The sequence below is a fragment of the Diadema antillarum genome, unplaced genomic scaffold (genome assembly GCF_040938485.1).
Source record: "Diadema antillarum isolate AM-2024a unplaced genomic scaffold, OU_Dant_1.0 seq00001251_RagTag, whole genome shotgun sequence".
NCBI classification, from domain to species: Eukaryota; Metazoa; Echinodermata; class Echinoidea; order Diadematoida; family Diadematidae; genus Diadema; species Diadema antillarum.
In genome coordinates, this window is record NW_027272037.1 from 120,273 (window position 1) to 143,581 (window position 23,309).

Genomic DNA, 23,309 nt, shown 5'->3' on the forward strand with positions numbered 1-23,309 from the left:
AAGTAATCCTTTCTGCATTATGGTGAAAAGTTTGATGAATGCAGACAGCTATACATGTGTGTAGCCTACCCATGTTCTGCATTGCCAAAGTCATGGATATACACATGCAAATATACAACTGAGCATAGAGATTTAAAATCATATTTTTCTTTGTTTCTTAACATAGTTTATGTTGGAAAGTTTGTTTTTTTATTTCTGCATACAAATACATACTATTTTACATGTTTCAACATTGTTGGTTAATTGGAAACAATCATCTGCATTAATGTACTTCATATCACATTATAATGGACATTTTTTGCATGTTAACACTTATGATGAAGCCTCCGAAACATGTGTTGCTGCTAACTTTAAGCCGCCAAAATAGGTGTTCCTAATCAGTGTACCTTTATTGCTACTGTTGCAGTTTCCTTTAGAATCATAATGCCACATGTAATGTCATAAATTCGAACTGAGCATCGCTCAAAGTGTGTACAGTTTGTTATTCACTTTTGTGGAAGCCAATTTCCTAATAATAATAGGTATGAAGAGTAGACATTATGCACTGCCATAAAATGTACATCTGTATACTGTTATTCACATTTTATTGATGCCCTGTTGTTATTCTAGCATGTTGTGATAGTTGCTTACTGTAGTTTTCTTATTCTAAGTGAATACTGGACTAGAACTTTGTGTTAACAGTTTTGAAGCCTCCGAAACACACTAGTTTGTTAACTGAAGCCTCCGAAACACACAAGTCTGAAAATTTCAACTTTGTTAAAAATAATCGAATTTCTTTGGGATTTGGATTGATAAATGTTTGTTACCAAGAGATAATTTGGGGCTATGTTTAGAGTGGCTCTTCCTTCTAGAACATTCTTTTAACTTAAAAATTGTTTGTCAGGTACCATTTTTACCTTGGAATTTGAAGTTCACATTCAAATAATTGCAAGAGCGAATATCTGTCTGGGGAAAAGTGTTTTGATATTTCAAATATATGTTCACAGCAAATGAAAAGTTGCATTGCATCCACCATTTATCTTCATTTGGTCGCTGTGGGTGACCAAAACATTCATGTTGTTTTTGCCTGAATTTATCTAAAATTCCATATTAGTCACTTAATATTTCATATTTAGCCTAAGAATTAAGCTCTGGAATGACAAAATATTGAAAATATAGACATTCCTATATAAAATAAAGGCAAAGATAAATGTGGAAACATAATTTTAATTTTTGACCCTTGCCACATCAAAGTTACACCCTTTACTGTAAAACTGACCATATTACGCCACTGAAACAATCAGTTGATAAGCGGAATGAGAAACCAGTGCCACGACCTTGACAACTTGTTGTCAACAGTTTTGCAACAAACAATCGACCCATTTCTGATGTTGGTCAGAAATTTTCACCTAGGATGTCAGGATCATGGGTTGGTTTCAAAATCACTAAGTTAGGAGGCCACCATCACACAGCTGTGTGTGTGAATTCAAATGAGTCCAGCAATTGTGGCAGGAAGGCATAGGAAACTACATCAAACTTGGTTCAAAGCTATTGGTCGCTCTATCCAATGGTCTCATTTTGAAATCAGTGGAAAAGATCAGTATGGGCAGGGGGGGGGGGGAACATCCAGGCCAGATGTATCTATGCATGATCTAAATTGGAGTTCCTGTCATTGTTTAAGGCTAAATATCTGTTCCATTGAAGGGGGGGGGGGGACACTAAACATCCAACTCCAAATCACTCTTGTACTATTTGTAACCGTAAAATGATCTTGATTTCAACATTAAAACCTGTCAAGATTTGCCTGACTACATGCATAGTTGATGCAGTACAAATATTTCTGATGAAGTGAGCATTGAGAAGTGTGTGGAATGGAGCCTTCTAAAACACAATGATATGAAAATGCCATGTTTAAAACATCCACATCAGCCCAGTATAACGTCCTAACTCTAAATCAAGGTACAAGTGTATTATGAACAAAGAAAGACATCTGTCTCTCATTGGATGATTAGTTTGCTTGTCATTAAGTTGTTACTTCATGATATCCATCTGGGCACATCTATGCAGTGTCATATGTATGTGCGTGTGTGTGTGTGTGTGTGTGTGTGTGTGTGTGTGTGTGTGTGCATAGAGTGTGTGATGGGCCGATCGCGAGTGAGAGAAAATGATCCGAACTTCACGAACACTTGGCGCCTTACTTCCTGCCCCAAACAGTAGATCGAGGCTGATGGATTTATACAATAACTTATCATTTGGAGCATGATACCCACAGTGGGGCTCAAACTTTGTAAAAAGCTGACTCTACAGTAAAAACATTGATTGACCAATGTGACTGCAACTATCAAAACAAGAGTCTCAGATTCAAAACAGATACTGTAGATTTTAAGATGTGCAACCCTCCTTGTACAATGTAATGCACTACTGTGGTGGCAGTATTTAAAATACGTAAATTTGTGAGAATTTGGCAGATACAATTATATCCATTTATTGGGACAAATACTAAATCACTTGCTTGTAAAATACCAGCAAGTGTTCTTAATATCAGGTCCTTGAAAACCACAGTAATCCTATAAATTAAATCATAAAGTCCTGCCTATCAGAAATGTCAGTTTGAGAGCAAATCTTTGGACCCTGTTGCTGGTAGGTTGGAAAATGTAGAATCCTACAGCTCAGTTGTACTTTTAGTTACATTTTGTGGTGGCGAGTAATCATTTTTTCTAAATATAAAAACACATTAAATGTGTCAATTAGACACCTCTGCAGATAGACAGTCTGAGAAATAACACTACTGTACAGCGTTGCATGTACCTTGTATGTATAACAAAATCCCACAAAAGAAAAAGATTATTTAACACATTTTCGATGAGAAAATATTGCTATAGGGACTTGTTCAAATGAAAAATACAGGTTAGCATATCATTCTGTTGAGGCTGTAGTGGGTTTGAAGATCATTGGCTTTTCCTCGCTGTTTTTGCTCATCCGGGGATATTTAAACACATGCTGACAGCTGATGTAGTAGCCTGCAGCACCTATTGTGCCAGATAAAGTACAACACTTCACTGTTGGTGAATTACCTAAATGTTATCAAAGCATACTCAAGCACCTTCTTGACAGTGCACACATGGTCTACAAGAAGTGATTAACAGTTCTCCAGCAGACTCGCTCGTTCTTGTATTCTGTCAAACTAACTTATGGTTAGAGATTTGTAGGGTATTGCCTGTAATCACAGTTTCACATCTCGCAATGCTTTTTCTGCATTTCTTTGCTCTGATTCTCAACAGGGACAATAAAACCATATGATCTCAACTAACTATAGTTACGTTCAGACGACAAGCCTTAACCTCGAGGCTAGAGCTTGTAGTTAGGGACCGTGAAGACGCACTCGTAGTTAGCTAACCTCGAGGTTTGCTTGATGTTAAGAGCCACAAGAAATCTAATGGTTAGCGCTCTAACCACGAGGGGGGGGGGGGGGTCCCCACTTGTAGTTAAGCACCATGTGGACACAAAAATCAACGCACTCAAAAGGGGTAGGAATTTGACCTCGAGGTTTCGTAACCTCGAGGTCAAGATTTGTGGTGTGGACGCACGTGGTAGTTAGGGGGCAAGAGCTTAACCTCAAGGTTTCCTAACCTCGAGGTAAGGGCCTGTCTTCAGAATGAAGACCTTGATAAGAGAATCAGGTGGTTGGTATTGTGTTCAAATCTGTAATTCCACTCATTTGAGATTCATCTAAAGCTGATGCCTCTCCCAGTCTTAAAGATACAGTTTGTTGAAAGCTGCTAGTGGGCGATACAAAATCTAGAAATCGATCAGGACTTACTCCCAAAACTCCACAGTGGCCGTTTTTATGGTCTCATTCGTACAGTTCACGCTGCTCATCAGTGCACCTGTGACGTCTAAGGGGGTGACGGTGGTGGGTGCGACAGTCGTTGTATTAATGGCCTCATCAGTCTCGTTAGCTGCATTAGTGCCCGGAACAAAGCAGCAGGGCGTGTTCCAGATGTTGTTGCAGTGGGACCAGGGCAGCACGGAGGTGAAGGACATGAACATGTAGTACAATGCCCAGGCCATGATGATGATGTAATAGGTGTTCAGGAAGAGCAGGATGACCACACTGGCAATGCCAATACCTGAGGATGGGACAGCATCCCAACAAGATTGTTTTATCAACAGTTTGCATTGCATTGCACACCTGTTGGAGATATGTCCAGTTAATGAACTGCAGGACAACTAAATGACAACCTACACAGGTATCCAACTGAGTAAAATTTGGCTTTTAATTACTGGAGTCCTATAACAGTTCATTGCTTCTAGTCAACACATCTTTGGCTTTGAAGCAATTCTCTAAATGACTAATTTCTTCACATAATCATGTGCACACAGGTGCATAATATATAAATCATCATATACCTACATTGTACAGATCAAAGGCTTCAAGTGCATCTAAGTTTGGGGAGGGGGAGGTATGAACAAAGATTACAGCCTACTACTGGGTGGGGTCTGTGTCACACTCACCTCTGAATATGGGACTGATGCCCCATGCTGTGATCCCACCCTGGTTGGTGTACTGGCCAAGACCGATCTCAAGAATCAGGAGAGGGATGCCGGCGATGAAGAGGCAGATGAAATACGGAATCAAGAATGCACCTGAATAAGTCCAAATAAATACAGAGAGAGAGATTTTTAAAGGAATCATTCACATTTGACTGGGGCAGATTTTTTTCCTTAATATACAAGGGGCTTTCTTTCGTATCACCATGCTGGTAAACATTTTCCAATGCTTCCAACAAACGTAGAAGGAAAAAAAAACACATTATTTTTCATGGATATTTAATCTTATGACTCGTCATTATGCTATACTGTGGGGAAAAAAGAACAAAATTAAAAACACAACACACAAAAAAAAAATCATACATAGAGAACTAACTTTTGACCTTGGATGCTAAGATAATTTGTTTTGAGGTCATATGTACAGTAGGTGAGAACACATGTGTTTTATGCACCCTTCACTCTCATTGACCATCCGGAATGGAGGCTTAATTCATTTCACACATGCTACAGTGGAAGGTATGGGTCAATTGAAGAAAAGGGCATTTATTTAAAACAACAAAAAGACCCACACCAACACTGATCCAACACAGAGACATTACATCTATATACCAAGTTAGCGCTATATTCGGGTACCTCATATAGCTGCATCTTTCTAGGTATATTTACAGATGGCTTAACAGAAAAGTACAAGTGTCAGGTGCACATTACAAAGGGCTTTCCTGAAGGAAATTGAATTAGACACTGAAGCATCCCTGACTGGGTCAAGTTATAAGTATGGTCACAACAGATGAACCCAGCACATGACCCCATTCTTACTGTTGAAATAGGATCAATCTTCACACGGGTGATATAGGAGATACGCGATATAATCTTCTATTGCTTGACAGTATGCATATAAGCATGCATGTACAGCAACAACACCCCTACAGATTCTACTTCTGTAGCGGTGGTAGCTGAGGTGGCTGCGTGCATATTACGCTTGCATCTATCGCGGCCTAATCATTAAGGAAGCCTGGTCTTCCACCTTGCTTGCATTCTCACTGAAACATAAGAGAGATCGTTTAGGAGGCAATCTCAAGAGGTGAGATCCAATGACAAGCTTCTGGGACCTACACGTACACTCCTCCACATATCTTAAACACTATGATAACGTGTAGTCTAATCAAGAGTTAACCATCTTCTGCAGTGAGAAGTGGCCGGGTACTGAACTACTTTCTTTACAGTACTAACGCATGGGTTTTGGAGATATTCTTATCAAATCTACATCTGTGTCTCCTATAGATGCCTTATCAGTTTTACTTCTTATTAAAGTATTTTGATAAAGGGTATTGCACAATAAACAGTTATTTGAACTATATTGACAACGATGGCCACGACTGCCAGTTCTTGAAGATGTAATTTGTCTCTGTGATCTTAACTGCTATAACTCAGCATAATGAATTGTATTAACTAGGAAATTGTCCAGAAAAACATTCCAGAGCTTGATAACAATTTGACAACAAGAGACCCGCGGGTCTAGCGCTCACCCGAGTATCGCAAGTTCACCTTTCACGCAGTCACTAATCTTATTCACAGCTCTACCAAAATTTGACCAGGCATTCTCAAGTAGAAGATGAAAATGTACAATAAGGGCCCAATTTTTTTAAGATTCCTTAATTTGGGGGGATTGGGGCCCCCGGGGCCCTCTGGGTGGGGCATGGTGCCCATTTTGATAAATTGAGATCCTGACCCCCTAGGGATGCTACCTGCCAAGTTTGACAAAAATCCATCATGAGGTTTTCAGGAGGAAGATGAAAATGTACAATTCAGGCCCCCATTTGGACCCTTCCAACCACCCCCCCCCCCCCCCTACCCAAGAGGGGCACCCCTGGATCTCCTATGAACAAACTTGAAACTACAGTCATTAATGCACTCACTCATAGTATTATCTCAGCTCTATAACTTCTGATTCTAGAGAAGATTTATAAAGATTCCTTCATTTGGGGGGTTTGGGACCCCTGGGGGCCCCCTGGGTGGGGCATGGTGCCCATTTTAACAAATTGAGATCCTAACCCCCTAGGGATGCTACCTGCCAAGTTTGGTGAAAATGGGTCATGGGGTTCTCAAGAAGAAGATAAAAATGTACAATTTAGGCCCCATAAGGACCCCTCCTCACCCCCTCCTCACCCCCTCCCCTGGGTCCCAAGGGGGGCACCCCTGATTCTGCCATGAACAAACTTGAAACTACAGTCATCAATGTACTAACTCATAGTATTAACTTAGCTCTATCGCTTCTGGTTCTAGAGAAGAAGATTTTTGCGGATTCCTTAATTTTGGGGGGTTTGGGCCCCCTGGGGGCCCCCTGGGTGGGGCATGGTGCCCATTTTAACAAATTGAGTTCCTAACCCCCTAGGGATGCTACCTGCCAAGTTTGGTGAAAATGGGTCATGGGGTTCTCAAGAAGAAGATGAAAATGTACAATTTAGGCCCCATTAGAACCCTTCCCCACCCCCCTCCCCTGGGTCCCAAGGGGGGCACCCCTGATTCTGCCATGAACAAACTTGAAACTATAGTCATCAATGTACTAACTCATAGTATTAACTTAGCTCTATCACTTCTGGTTCTAGAGAAGAAGATTTTTACAGATTCCTTAATTTTGGGGGGTTTGGGCCCCCCTGGGGGCCCCCTTGGTGGGGCATGGAGCCCATTTTAACAAATTGAGTTCCTAACCCCCTAGGGATGCTACCTGCCAAGTTTGATGAAAATCGGTCTTGGGGTTTTCAAGAAGAAGATGAAAATGTAAAAAGTTTACGCACGACGCACGACGGACGACGGACGACGGACGACGGACGACGGACGACGGACGACGGACGACGGACGACGCACGACGCACGACGGACGCCGGACGAAGGGCGATCGCAATAGCTCACTTGAGCCTTTGGCTCAGGTGAGCTAAAAATGGATACCTTTCACAAGTTTTTACTTCTCTTTTTCCCCAAAGTGGAAGGGATTGGGACCATTTCAGGGTTGCAGAGATGCAGTGAAGTGCAATATTTGACCTTGTTAAGAAATAGAAAGAAAACCTTTATCTTCCCCTGTAAGCATAATGCAATCTCACTTGGGTCACTTCAGGGTTATTCAGGGACTCTCATGAATTCATCAAATACCTAAAAAGATCTTGCAACAAAAGGTTTGGAGCGCAAACACCAAGGCAAAAACATATCTGACTCTTATGATCAATTGGTAATTTTCCAGTTTTTCGTACACACATCAGATACAATTGTCACTAGTTTCAAAACTGAAGCTGCACTTGATTTTACTCCATCATTTTTCCTCTGAATTTCCATCAATGTGACCTGCATGTCAGTGGTTTAACTCATCAAGTCTCAGAATTCATGATTATGTGATCTGGTGCAGCATACAGATCTTCATTATCAAATTTACTTTTTTTAATAGTGTTTCATTTCACTTGGGCCCTTTGGCATTAATATTGTAAGCTTTTTCATTTGAAGAATTGTCAAGAGTCTCACAAATTACTAAATTGGAAAAACACTTTGGAAGATTCCTATTTCTTTCAAAGTGACAAACTTTTGTAAATTTGATTCTTTTTTCTCTTTGCAGGTTTGCAGATTTTATGAATTGAACAAGTTCCTATAATCTTTCTGAATAAAATATATGCAGTGAAATTCAAAGCTGCCAACTGAATGAGAAGATGAGAATATGACTTGAAGAGTTAATGCATTAAGTAGTGCACAAAGGTAGACAGTTTTTGCCTTCTGTTCCTGATGACATACAAGTTGAAGGCATCAGATCCTGGCCTATTTCACAGGTTTCCTTAACCCATCAAAGAAGGACTGATTTTCCAATTTTAACACACGTTTCCCATTTACCCCAGCCCTAGAATACTCAGGACTAGTCTTTTAAGGGTTAATACTATGCTACAGATCACCCTCTATAACTTGTAACAGTTTAAAAAAAAATAGAGAAGAAAGTTCAGAGCACAGTCAATTCAACTCCATGCAGAGACATCTCGTAGATATATACACAAAAAGGAGACAAGGGCTTTGGGTGGAGGGCACATACAGTTTACTATGATAGAGCGTTAGAGGATAACAATGAATTTGACAGTGAACATGCTCAATTAGAGGAAAAGATTCACTACCTATTAATCATTGGCACAGCAAATCTGAGGAAGCAGACTTTGGGGGCACCTTGAAGGAAAACAGTACACTGACTGCTTGGATGCTAAAGGCCGACTAACAACTAAAACAATTTGATTAACTAGGAAAAACTTACTATTCTTTTTATTTGGGGGGGGGGGGAAGGTGCGGTGGGGCAGAACTGTATCTCCACTTGGTAACTATTAAATATGCAGCCACGCCCACTGATAAAAAAGATTTTCTATTCCCCTTCCCAACATTAACAATTACACCCCTCTTCATTTCATTCTCCACCTTACAAAATGATAATCTAAGTTAGAACTTTACATTGATGATGTTGTTGTCCCCGAAATTCCCTTTCCAACTTAAAAAGCGAGCTTTTGTGTCATGACACAATAGGCTGCCTTTCAAAAACCTGGCATCTAGGTACTGCTGTTAGTACTTGTCCTTGGAGCTGGTCACTGCCTATTTATCTAAAAACCCCTGTCAATATTTACTATCATCAAAGAGCCCCTCAGTCTTCTGCAGTGGTTCCACCCTACCTACTCTTGTGATGCAAATTTGGTGGGGTCTTTTTAACCCTTTCAGACATACTTATTTAAATCACAATGGAAATCTAATGCAACATATCTGCTTGCAGTCAGTGCAGCAACAAAGCACTGATTGTACTGCAACTATTGCAAGGTTTTGTGTAAAACAACAGTGCATTTATGTCCGACTATGGATTTTGTTTCACTGAGTTCCTCAGTAATTGCCTTAGTCCTCAAATTTCGAGGTTGCATTTAAAATCTTGACAGGCTCAGGGCATCAACATCTTTCAAAGCAGGAAATTTCTTGCAAAACAACAATACCTGTAAGTAAAATTTGGAGGCAATGTAGGGTAATACATGATTTGATATTAAGGAAATTATATTTTTTAATGAAATCTTGCCTTTCTATTGTCCATCCTTTTTGAGCATGTCATAATATAAAAATCTCAAAAAAATCCATTCCTTTCACACAAATATTCAATATGAACAAATGTGTGAAGTCTGTGTCTGCGTCTTCAGGCATCAGTTAAATTTCATATGATGACAGGGTATTACTTACACACACACACACAAACAAAACCCTTTTCAGTTTTGAAACAATTCACACTGGGCTATTTTCAGATGAGCAAGCATGCTTGACAACACATTGTATTACAATGGTTTCATATCTGAGCCTGATACTGTCTGTGCTATGACATGACTCATCTGTTCTTTCAAATTTATATACAGATACATGTAATACTCTCAATTCTCATTTCAGTGACCCCTTACCCGAGACCCCTTTTAAAAAGAGTGAACTATGACCGAATTTCAGAGGAAAAAAACCCTATCTAAATCATTATGTGTTGCCCTTCGTCCTTCAATGTTACATTTCAGTATGTGCTGCTTCAGATGATTTTTATTAATTTCCTTTTTTTTTTTTTTTTTGGGTGGGGGGGAAGTTCAATGTAGTATGGCTGAAGTACGTCTGTAGGACAAACAAGCATGCACTTGCTTATCAGCCGGATGTATCATTGACAAGTGTTCCTATGCAGATAGATTGACATGTGGTAAACTACTTGGCCAGGTTCAATGAATAATGTTAGAACATACATTGTAATGATTAAAAAAATAAAAAAAAACAATGGAAAAAAATCAGTTTCTTATATGGAAAGCTAATACAATATCCTTCCTGTTACTGCTGTAGACTGCAAATTTTACATGATGAAGAGAGAGGGAGAGAAAACAAACAACAAGTTGCTTTTACACATAGTATCCCACCTGGACTAAAGCTGCAAACTTGTATCTAGACATCAGTATCATATGTACATCAGTCATGATATTGGTTTTGAAATCTTTAATCTTAATATACTTATGTATACATTCAATAAAGATTGAATAGGGCCTATTCCCGTGACCTGTAGAAACATTGCTTTGTTTCAACATGGTTTTTGAAAACAACAAAAAAGAAAACTGAAGTGCATCAAACATGTCATGAAATTATTAGGGCCTAAGTTGTCTACAAGTATTACTGCCAAGTGCACTTTGATTTATGCTGTTCATTTTTCCTGCATTGTGATTAAAATTTCATCAATATATGGCCTTTGTTTATGCGAGGTAGTATTTGATCTCAGACTGAAATTTGTTCTATATCATAAATTAAGGATGTATGTATTATCCTGCAGCAAGTGCACTAGATATAGATTTTTAATACAATGACCTTTCCGATTCCTCAACTTTCAACTAATGTTTACAAGTAATCGCTTTGAAGCAAATCTCAAAGTTGCATGAATTTCATGTCAAAATAATTTTCAGAAACTGTCAGTTATACCCTGTGTACTGGTAACTAACAGATAGACATACATCAATATTACAGTACATGTACAAAAACAACCTCGACATCCATTTAACTAGCATCTTAAAATCCCTAACAATGCATCACACTCCTATTCAGACTACCAACATCAGTCATCACGTTGACATTTTAATAGAGAAAATAAATACAGACGTGTGGTTGACATTAATATCTTTTGCTATAGTTTAAACTGAGCACTTTAATTTCATCATTCTTGTATCACAGTAGACCCTATTCTGAATGAACTGATGCTGGCTGGGACTACAAAGTAGCTTTTCTTTCCATAGTCACATAATCTCAATCCATCACAAATTACTCTACCAAAGAAGTCGTACGTAACTTCAGAGTTCTGGTGATATTTCAAAGTGGGGAACACTGGTTTTGGAGCCTAACCACCCAGACACCAGTATGCATGTAGATCCTTTCCATAAAACTTAACCTTGCCTTTATACAAACAAGTCAAACAACTGACCATTTTCTACTCGCAGTTTGGAAGATGGATCCGATGTTTTTGGTAATGAAATGTGCATTACTTCAGTGTGATGGCACTGTCAGTTTTCATTTCTTAACTTTGTCTTGATGCGTTTATCATTAAAAAATCAGTACAAAGTTTCACTGTTCTTACAAACTATGAAGTTCTGAAATGTAATGTTAGTACTCCATAGTCTAGTGGTGTATTAAACACGGACAGCACACTGACAGTCTGCTAAACACATGTTGTTAGTATCAAGTACTAGTCACACTTCAGCAATACAAGTGTAGAACAGTCTCTACTAATGGTGACTTTCCTGATTCCCCCCCTTACTCAGTTCTCTATAAAAATAAAATAGAGCCTAACATTATAACAGAATCTAGAGGTGGTCAATTTGTTGGATTTAGATCTATAGATTGTGCAGGGAACACACCCATCTGGTTCACTGTATTGTTAAGTTATCCAATTCAGATAAAGCAGCACTCTATAAATATAATCAAGTTAAGGCTATGGTGTAAACTTTGTCGTTAGATCTGAGATTCTAGTGTAAAGAAACTAGTTCTAATGCGTTACTTTCCCTTTGTTGCTTCTAGTAACATCCCGGTTCTACAAATTGAAAAATGGACTGTTAAAGGGATCGTATAGTTTTGGTTGAGACCTAATTTCAGATTTCTTACAGTTTTGGTGAGATAATGAGAAACCTCTGATGAAATATGAAAGAGCATGTAATTCTATGAGGAATTCAACGTTTATTTCATGAAAATTGGTTTTAAAATGGCTGAGATATAAAAAAAAAGAGCGATTCTATAAAGTGTGGGACCCACACTTTATTACGATCGCTTTGTTTTACTTTGTTTTTAGATGTTTCAGTCATTCTAAACCCAATTTTCATCAAATAAACTTTGAATTCCTCTTAAAATGGTATGCTCTGCACTTTTCTATATCATAAGTGTTTTTTTGGTATCTCGCAAAAAGTTAAAAGCATAACTCTCATCTCCACCAATACTGTACCATCCCTTTTCTAACTTTAACATAAATGGAAAGTCTGCTTATTGTAATTACCTCCTCCATTTTTGTAGCACAGGTAAGGGAACCTCCAGACGTTTCCCAAGCCGACGGAGAATCCGATAAGGGCGAGAACGAAGTCAAGTTTGTTGGTCCACGTGCCTCTACTCTTCAGCTCACCGGAGCTAGAACCGTCCTTTCCCTTGCCCTTGACAGCGGCGCCGTTGGCCGTCGGATCATCTTTCTGCGGGGAAGGAGTGATATCAGAAGTAGATCCTGAAAAATTTGTGTTGTCCTGTCCGTTCATTCTGACTGATGCATAGACAAAGTTACTCGCGTATAAAATCCAGAGTGTGTTAATGTTAATTTCAGGGTTAGGCTGAAATTTGCGTCAGTTCCGAAAGAAGTTTTTTTCTCTCCTTGTTGAACGATCAAAAGTGCAATAGTCAGACCCAACTCCACGGTTAAGATGAGTCTTCAGAGAATAGTCTTATAGTTACGACTCGAAGAGGGAGGAGTCAACCATCGGCACTTTTTTTAACAGGTGGATTTTAGGGGCGGAAACAAAAGCACCACAAAAAAAAAAAACAATGACTGACAAAAGACGCGGTAAGTATGATGTCGTGAAGCAGGTGGGATGCACAGAGGCACTAAATGGACATGAGAGCTGCTGCTAACTGTCTCGTCCGCTATCACTCTGCTAGCTGCTGGGTAATGGGAGCTTACACGGGTTATTGATTGGTCTGCTGCTTTCTTCTTCACTTGATCTGAGCCGCTATGCTAACGTAACTGCAGCAAGCTGTGATCAGCGACTGCTGTTTGTACTTGATTACGCGCGCGCTGTTACTCCACTAGCATAGCGCTAGCTAAATGATGGCATGAATAGTACTAGTATTAGTAACGGTAAACACCGGTTGAGGTGTCGCTTCCCGTAAATCCTTTGCTTATCACCTGACTGAGTGAACATGTGGTGTACCCGCCGCCAGCGCTCCAAACCAAGGCCACTGCCGTAGTAATTTGCAGACGACATCCGGTTAAACCGTTCAACTGCTGTTCGCCGCCGTCTACGAGCACGGACGGGGACGTTTACACGCAAAAGGCCTCGCACTGGATTACCAGTACAGGGTGTGTGGATGTCCTCGCGTGCGCATTCAGTCTAACATAAGCGAAGAATGTTACGGTGGTCATGAAGACAAGGCGGTCGCCGATGAGGCGGTCGCCAGCCTGGAAAGAGATGTTGGTGTCAGGGGAAGGCTTTATCTTCCGGCTTCATCTAGATCAGGGGGGCGTTTCATCAACGAGTTCGTCGGAGTTTTCACCGACGAATTTGCTATCAGCCAATCAGACCAAGGATTTCATTAGCTTTTAACAGTTGTCAGTGTAAATCCTTGCATCTGATTGGCTGATAGCAAATTCGTCGGTGAAAACCCCCGACGAACTCGTTGATGAAACGCCCCCCTGATCTACAATCAATTAATAAATTGGACGATCGCTCTCCATGCATTTGACAAAGTGAAATAATTTATGTAACAGATGGTCAACAAAAATTATTTTGTTGTTTTTGTTTGGTTTTTGATTGTTGTATTTGTTGGTTTTTTTTTTTTTTTTGGTTTTTTTTTTGGTTTTTTTTTGGGGGGGGGGTCATGGGTTTTGTGGGTTTTTTCTCTTTGCAATTCAATTCAATTTATTTCAATTTATTTCTATTTCAATTTATTTTCACAAACCCCTTGTGCACAAAAAAAAAAATAATAATAATGATAATAACAGAATCTCTAAAGTAAAACATCGAAAGCGGATGATTCGGCTTTTTCGTAGACATTCCGAGTCTCTGAAAATGTCTGGTCATTTTCACCCTGGAAATTATGTCACCCCATGGACTTTCACTGACGAAAGTGAAAAGGGGCCTACTATCTATTCTGGGATCGACCCTTCTTTTGCATCTAATGCATCTAAAAAGTTAATGTGCAGTGTGGGGGGAGGCATTGTGATTAAAATGGTTTGAGAAACCACTGGAGCCTACACATCTATTCTGTGTAAGTAACTTTATGGTTATTGTTTATTAGTTTTATGTTTCATGATCTTGATAATTTTGAGAATCATTAGTAAATATTGTGATTTCCTTTGAAATAATAAAAACAAAATTGCAAAAAAAAAAAAAGTCTTTTCATCTCGAGTCCGACAACGTAGCCTACTCGGCGCATTTCTCAATAAATACGGTTCAGATGCCAATCATGGCGTTATGAACCGCCCCAAGTACCCCAACTCGAGTAGCCCCGCCTATAAAGCTATTTGGTCTGACCTCAATTTACATGCTTCTTTGAATCTTACAATGGTTTCTAGTACACAAGTGGTGTACGTGTGGGTGTGTCACCATGTGAGTGAATGCGCATGCTCGCCAGAAACCAAACCCCTTTTGCGGACGAGAAAAATTGGGGAAGGCCACCTAATAATGGGAGGGGTTATACACATTTACTCAGGCTCTGGAAACAAACTAGAGTAGTCAACAAAACCTCATCCATTAGTGCCCGCACGATTTATGAAGGATCGCGGGGGTTGAAAATGTGAGAACTTATCACGAGGCAAATTCATGATGGAAGAAAAGAGACGGTAAAGTCGTTAAGAATTCATATAGGCGTGACAGATTCCAAAGGGCTGTTTTTATTGTCATTTTTTTTTTTCATGTTGGAATCGGATTGATGGAAATTTACAGTTCTTTATTGCTGTCTGACGCAAAGCACACGTTCAGATCAAGCTTTGACCCCGTTTGTGAGTTCAATTATCGCTACTGAATGTGACGCTGATGTCTTGGCTACATGCCTATAGGTATAAGCGATATCCAATTAAATTTCAGGTTTGATCACTGCCCTAAATAGTCTTGTCCGATGCTACACACTCGTTTAACACCCATAGGCATACAACTGAAGTGAAATAAGGCATAAGTTTCAGAATTCTGTTAAAAACACTATTACCACATGTTACTTTTCTCATGAAAATGAAGAAAAAAAAATCGAGTGATGGAATTTATCTATAGGCCTAAGTTTTGCTTTCTGTACAAAAGTGCTTGATACATGCAATGCTACCATGGGTAGGCTAAATCGCATTCTACAAAATACACTCATCTTGCGCATTTTCGCATTGTGTATACAAACGTAAAAAACACAATGAAAAAAAAAACAAATACAAAAACAAGCTACCATTAAAGACCACAGTGAATACATGTACACAGGTAAAACCTTTCTAATCTGATGTCGAAAAGTTTTGTCCAGCACCCCCCCCCCCCCCCCTGGTCGATTACATTACAACACACGTCATGTGTGCTGCATGTCTCCATCAACTTCCGCCGGTGGTTTGTTTTCTGCTACAGTACCTCTGCTGGAGCAAAGACGTGGAGAGTTGAGCACAGTAAACATTTTGTCTCTTGTTGCCACTTTGTTCCCCTTTTTCTTGTTCTTTTGCTTTTTGTAGTTTTAATGAGGAGATGGGAAATTAAAGGTTCTGTTTGCATTCGGGAGCAGTGATTTAAAAAAAAAAGATTTCAAGATATCACTTTTGATGCATAATTTATGTGTAGGTCAGTTGTATCACAAAACTTCCTACCATATACAAATTTTGCAATAAAGCCTAAAATATGAGTTATCACTATTTTTCTCATTAAAACCATAACTGTAGACGGTTTGTATATTTAACAATACTTAACATCGATTATACTGGTTCAAATTTTCACATTGGTTGTTTTTATCCCAAACTCATATTTTAGAACTATTCGGAAGCACCAATGCTAGGTTTTTGTTTCATCTGTAAATGGTAAATCATTATGCCCACAGAACTCCGAGTTCTGTGATCATGCCTTACCCGAGTGGGATGTGTGCCTGCTCGTCTACAGAGGGCGACATGCATAAAAGACGCTCGCAGCTGCTCAAGTGATGACTTCGCAAAACATTGTCACTGTATCCGTGTTGAATGTGCGATCTTTCGTTTTGCGTTCATTTAAAAGGTTTGAGTGACGGGTTTTTTTTTTTTTTTTTTCTGATTACACTTGTATCTGTGAACGACAGTTGTGGCAAAACTATGGATTGGGGAAAGCACAAATTAATTTTATCGGTTGTGTATTTTGAGGTTCAATAAACACCAGACAAAACGATCTTTGTCAATAAATTATAATACTGATACATACCTGCTATAAACTTCGGGACAAAAATGACCTACACAATACAGATGCCCAAGCAAAACACCAAACACTTCTTTCCTTGCGAGAGCAATCTCATAAATCGTTGGAACACAGTTTCTACATTTCGAAATGGTCACTGTTACTCGATCTCGAGTGGTTTGCTATCACTCTCTTTTGCTGCATGCATTGCGGACTGCAAAGCAGCCATAAGACTGGGCGGGCGATCGGCGTCAGACTATGATACAGGTTATGGAGAAATCTTCGTCGAGCTTCCTCGTCATCCTCCTCATCCTCATCATCATCATCTTCCTCATCATCGTCATAATGATTAGTATTATCACTATCATTATTTTTATTGGTAGAAGTATGATAGTAGTATTACAGCAGCAATGATGACCATAAAAGCGATAGTGTTTGATATGATATAATAGAATTTCATTTCACTTGCTGAGCGGTGTGACAACCATGATTAAGCGGAATTTGTTTTTGCGCAGCTACATGTAGGCCTGTAATTTGCATTTCAGAGGAAGGGGAAGGGTATTAAAGTCTAAGCATTAAAAAGACTGATTCCGAGATAAGAGAATCCAAAGGAGTTAACATGAATAATTATGAATTTAGGTGTGATTGTAAACAAAATAAGAAAAAAAAATAGAAAGGGAGTCGTTTCAAAAGATATGCTATCATCATTGACTTCAGCTAGTGTACATTCTCTTATAATAACAATAATATGAATGTTATATGGAGAATTGCATATACCGCGCAAGGATGACGGAGTGGAAAAGAAAATAGATCTTCAAACAAATCCATGAGTAGTGCAAGACGTAAATTATTAATGCAAGAATGTTTATCATGATATATGTCCTGTATAACTTTCCATAAAATCTCGCAGCAAAATTAGTTTTACATAGTAACGACTATATAAGGTCACTGGCCCACGGCACATCTAGCGACTCTGTGCAATTAATTTTTCGCGCATAAGACGCGAAGCTGACAAAACCTCAATGTAGTGACTTTACCACGGTCACGTGTGAAAAGCTATACAGAAAAAGGGGTACGGCAGTTTTTAATCGTAGCCTTCATAAAGCACAGAGCAAAGTGCAAAACCTCTCACCGCCTTAGATACGATAGGTTTTCTCGCTGTTCGTTCGTTGTAAATTGGCATTGCAGGCAAACGGATCTCTCGCATGGCATCGCTGGTCGTTGACGGGGCCCGACGGGGCTCGGCAAAGGTCGACTGCGAATGTCGGCTGAAGTCGGAGGAGGTCGCCGACACCGGCCGAGAGCCCCGCCCGTAGTCCAAGAAACCGCGGTTGGTGTTGGAAGGCGGTCTTTCCAATTCCGTCGGGGTCGGGATAGCATACTGCCCGCGAAGAAGAAGCAAAGCTTCGGATTGTGACATGGTTCTGTCGAAAGAGGGTCTGTTAACTCGCAACTATACGATCTATGCAAAGGTCAATGAACTCCGATATCAATGACTGTATGATCAGCTCCCTCAGTTCCATCCAGCACGACTTCAGATGCTCGTCAATATATCATCTAAAAGAACGTGGTTCGGTTTTAAATCAAGCCGTGTTCCAAAACAGACGAAGAACCAAACTGCGTAGGTTATATTTTGTGTCATTGTAGGCCTAATACAGCTCCGAAAAAATGGTACGTGTATATCTCATAAAACAGGTAGCTCAGCTGGTATATAACGCCGCGCTGATCTTTTGGACTTATCCATTTTGAGATGTTGTTCACGCACGTCCTCAATGCAGTGTTGACATTTTAGTCAAACAGCAGCAGCTTCCCATCGGGGGAGAGGCAAGGGACACCCCTCCAGGGGTGCATGGTTTGCCTTCATTGATAGCTCTGTAAATTCAGTGTCGTCGCATCAATCTCAATCCATAAAAATGACGGCTGCACTTGACATGCACCTGTAGATAAAATAACTTTACTGTGGACACGAAGCTATCTACAGGCGCAGGTGAGATCTCTAATCTTCAACAAACAAGCGGTCATAAGCAGGTATACCCTTTTTACCAGTACCTCGCAATCAACCGTTCTGTAATCACGAGCATAATAATAAGGTCAATCATGGGGATATAGCAAGAATATAATGTCTCAGGTTTGAGGTGATCGTCGAACAGAATGGTTTGCAAGATTCAACCGATGCTTCGGGGAAGTTGGTGTAAGATCCCAATGTCTAGCGTTTATACTACGGCGCTGTATTACACGAAATCCTCCATTGTAAAATGGCCACGCGCATGTACACCTTTCCAAAAAAAAAAGTATACGGTGCCAGTGTACAGTGTAGAGCGCAGCCCCGCAGTCCCAACGCTGCCTTCAATGGCTGCCTTCCCAATAAGGAAGAGGCCGCAGAATGAAGTATCCATTCTCTAACCCATTGTTCGTGTTTGCTTCAGCGCGTCGTTCCTTGTATGAGTTGAAAAGACGCTTGGGAACCCATTAATATTACAGCATGGGCAGATGGAAGGGAATAGAGGATGTTACGACGAGTGAGCGGGTTTTTTTTTTTCACGAGAGAATAAAATGTGACGTGGACAAAGGCTTAAGCACATTACGATTTTGTTATCGTGGTGTATAGAGACACATAGAGCATCGCCTTGTAGGCCTATAACTGCTGTCGAAGGCGCACTCAGCACTTACGTTTTCATCACAAGAGACTCCAATGATAAAAAGAAAATAAGAGATAACGACGAAGTTAGCGACGATTAAAACAAGATAATAAATTCTGCGCTGGCCGATGAAGACAACTTGCTATGATTGCAGCCAAAGGCTTATTTTAAAAACGATAACCATGTCCACGTAAAATGTGCAGTGCCTAAACTGTACTTTCACAATAGGCATTCTTTGTCTCTTTAAAGTTTGCATTTTTTCTTATAGCATTAATTTTTATCCTCAATTTTCCTTCAAATGTTAATGACAATATTGCTCCTTTTATTTACTTTTATTTCGAAGTACAATAGTGCTGTCCTTTCGAGATTCTCAGTTTCTCCTTTACATTGCCTCTCATTTCGAACCAAATAACCGATATGCCTATGTAACGGCCATGTGCAGTTTTGCATCCTATTTATGAACTCAACAAATCGCGGATCTTTTTAAAGGCAGTCCGGTTCTGCTTTTCACCACCTCTGCAATAATGATAATGAATCAAGGCGCAGACGTCTGCACTTCGTTCTATGAAGTCGGTCATTGATCAACATACTATTTCCCACAACTCGCTGTTATGGAACAGCGCCATCTACTTTCGACAGGATTTCATATCGGTACACGATCATTATTCTGGTGTGAAACGACATCAGCATAAGTGGACGCTAAGGGCACGAAAACAGTCAAGACAATTTGAAATTTTCGGCGAGGTACACTGTAGAGACAATATTCCGCACGTTAACCGATAACCCCAGCACTAACACCGCCGGCAAGTGCCAGTTGCAGTTGGAATGATGTTCTCAACAAAGCTCCGGAAAAATACAATGAAAGGGATGCTGTCGCACCCGGAATGCAGTTTGGCAAACGAGTAAACGTGATAATGTGGAAAAAAAATAAAGTTCAGAATACATAAATAAAACAAATGGATGAATAAATAAATCAAAGATTGTGTACGCAACTAGCTAGGTTTTCACGGAGTCCACTACTGACTATTAAACTGTCAATTATGAATGAACTCTGCAATATCCAAGGCACGCAGTAAACCTGCCCTTTGCCCCGACTTTGACGAGCAATTCGCCATAATAAGATAGAACAGCGCCACCTCTGTTCGACGGATGCTCGCATAATACTGTATACGACGGAAACGGCAAGCAGAGACTGAACATGCATTATTGCAAATTAGCATTAACTCTATGACTGCCATATGCAACCTGTCCAGTTCTATGACATTTATGAGTTGGGAGTCCCAAGCCGGGTTTAGCGTGTACTATAGCTTATTCTCATTGGCAAACCACAAACTATATTTCATGAGTGCGGATTTTCGTCCGTTGTAAGCATTTAGGTAAGCATTGGCTAAAATCACGATTATTACAATTACCATACTGGACAAATAAACAACCAACAAATCGATTTGACTCTCTTAGAGGCAAAACGAATTTGTACACTTACTTCTTTGTTTGGTCGTGTACTTTCGTAAACTGCTTCGTCTAATTAGCACACCTTTGTAAGAAACAAATTTTCTAAATCTATGATATCTGACGGCACTCGGCATCAATGTACGAGTACGGAGAAGTCAATATCTTCGAGACATGTATTTTTGTGGTTCATGAACTATATCAGTAAATCTATAGTCAACTGGACTTTCTTGTATTTAGGAGTAGCGACGTTTCACGTCCTCTTGGGATGCTTCATCAGGCCGACTGATCTTTGGCGGCAATTGGTTATTGACCCATGACAAGGTCGGGGAATTTCGGACTTTCGGAATGATTTGTTTTACCTGGATGACTGAGACCATTCACAGACATTTTTTTTTGTTGTCTTTTTGTTATTCTATGGTGGGTATACTTAAATATTGCCTATGACTAACAGCATTTTCTTTAGATCGTCTGGCTATATCTTGTGTGCAATGTCATTACAGTTTTCCCCTCTTTCCCAAAACTGCATTATTCCTCTTTACGTATTTCGTCAAGGCAACAGAAAACCAGCATGCATGGCGCCAAAAGGAATTATTTTTATCCTCATCATTTTAGTCGTCAGTTCTATATTGTTCTGTAGAAAGGCGCAAATCAGATTTTACTAAGACGACAGTGGATGAACACTTACCGGCACAGCGGCCCAACCGGAATCCTGCGAGAAGACAGTCATCTTGCCCTATATTCTCCGAAAACCTTCCGTCACTTTTTCGTCCTTTTGTTTCTTGACACAGCTTTTCGTCAACGCAACCTGGAAAGAGGTCATTTGGAAAGGAGAGTGAGATACGAAGAAAGAAAGAGAGAGGGAAAGACAGAGGGGGAGAGAGGGAGAGAAAATGAGAGACTAAGGGTCATTGAACGCACAAAAGCTTTGATATATAGAGGACACAATTACTGTCCACAACAAAGATATAACAATGTCCACGGACAGCCCAATCCTCGAAACCCGTTAATCCGATTTGGGCGTTGGAACGAGCCATTCCTATAATAAAACTGGTGTATCGCTTTTTTCAGTTACATGGATTTCCACATACCAATGAGGTAAAAATTATGTGCCGGAACGACTAGTCACCTGTGGTTACAAAAATGTCTGACTATCTGGACCCATCACGCGAAACGACATAAAACGCTAAGTAAGCACATCACGTAGACCTCTCTCGTTTTGAGTTAACTGTCCAACAGTAAAGGATACTGGGCGAGATGGAGATTCAGGTTCAACATTTTGTGAGATAATTAGAAACCACATACATGAAATATTAAAGATTATACCATTCTAAGAGAAATTAGAATTTTATTTTATGAAAATAAAATTAAAATAAGCTTTTAATTCCTCTTAGAATCAATAATGTTTTGTAATATTTCATTTAAGTGGTTTCTAATTATCTCGCAAAAAGTTAAAACCTGAATCCCATCTCAACCAGAACTATACCATCCCTTTAAGATGATCTGACGAAAATGTGAATTGAATTCAGCAATGCAGTACTAGTGGGTGATACCGGAAGAAGCTCCTTTGTGATCCAACAACAAAACGGATATAAATAAACACTTTTTTGGTCTTTTCTGATTCACTCGTTTTTCATAGTCACAACTTCACAAGGCCATGTGAAGAATACATTTCGGCCATGATTGGAAAGAAGAATGTAATTATGAATAAAGCCGAGCGCGAAACATGTCTATTATGGAGTGTCGTCAATAACTGGTCACCAACGCTGTGCCCATAGTCCTCTAGCGATTGCTATAATGTACAGAAGGAAACACTCTTCTATTTTTTGCCTAAGTATAACTTCCAGTTTTACAATAAGGACAAGCAGAAGTGAAGGTTTCTGTCCCCTTTATATAGGTCATGTGGATATTCTGCTCTGTGAATTCACAGAAATGACAGAGTGGTCAGCGTATACAAAAGAAGAGAGCTTTAACACCTGGATGACTCATGTACACCGCATCATTAACATACCGGAGAAATCTGATGCCAGACCTAACCTACATCCAACACTCCGAGATGTAAGTCACCTCCCGAAACCGTTTTGATTATGCAGAACACACGCGTCATGAAATAATGGCCAGAAATTACTGTGCATAATGAAAGCAAGTATATTGCACTACAATTAATTGCTCTCGAACCTGCGGGTATAATTTATACTGTTCTCTAAAAATAGCAATGTCGCTGCGTCTTGCTACTCTTGATGGCCGATCTGTGTATTAGGCCTACTGCCCAACTGCATCCATTAAATATTCGAGTATGAGCACGATGCATGATACACTTAATTCGAACACTGCATAAAGTTGGCATGTTTCGTTTTGTCGATTGAAAAATGTATATAGTCATATTTATGGGTAGTTTAGTCTTTGTGAGGACTTGGTAATGAAGTATCCAGTATACCAGTTTACTGACATTATTATAATATTTGTGAATATAGCATATGCTTAACAAGCATGTGGTTCCTCCTTGAGGATCGCCTGAAGTAGCAATTTTGATTATTTGTGCAAACTTTGAGCAAAATCATCGA

General features: G+C 39.7%; 1 protein-coding gene across 3 annotated transcripts in view; it reads right to left on the minus strand.

The window, feature by feature from the left end:
- LOC139745314 (sodium- and chloride-dependent betaine transporter-like) overlaps positions 1 to 23,309 on the minus strand; it is a 100,824-nt gene that overhangs the window by 45,186 nt on the left and 32,329 nt on the right. For 2 of the 3 annotated variants that reach the window (XM_071655713.1, XM_071655712.1), the window contains exons 2-5: positions 21,434 to 21,553; positions 12,568 to 12,754; positions 4,495 to 4,626; positions 3,800 to 4,109 (exon numbers count right to left, since the gene is read on the minus strand). In XM_071655713.1, the coding sequence (XP_071511814.1) occupies positions 3,800 to 4,109; positions 4,495 to 4,626; positions 12,568 to 12,754; positions 21,434 to 21,475 (671 nt within the window). In that variant the 5' untranslated portion in view covers positions 21,476 to 21,553. Of the gene's footprint in view, positions 1 to 3,799; positions 4,110 to 4,494; positions 4,627 to 12,567; positions 12,755 to 17,789; positions 18,375 to 21,433; positions 21,554 to 23,309 lie in introns of those variants that run through there. The other variant, XM_071655711.1, reaches the window with a different exon arrangement.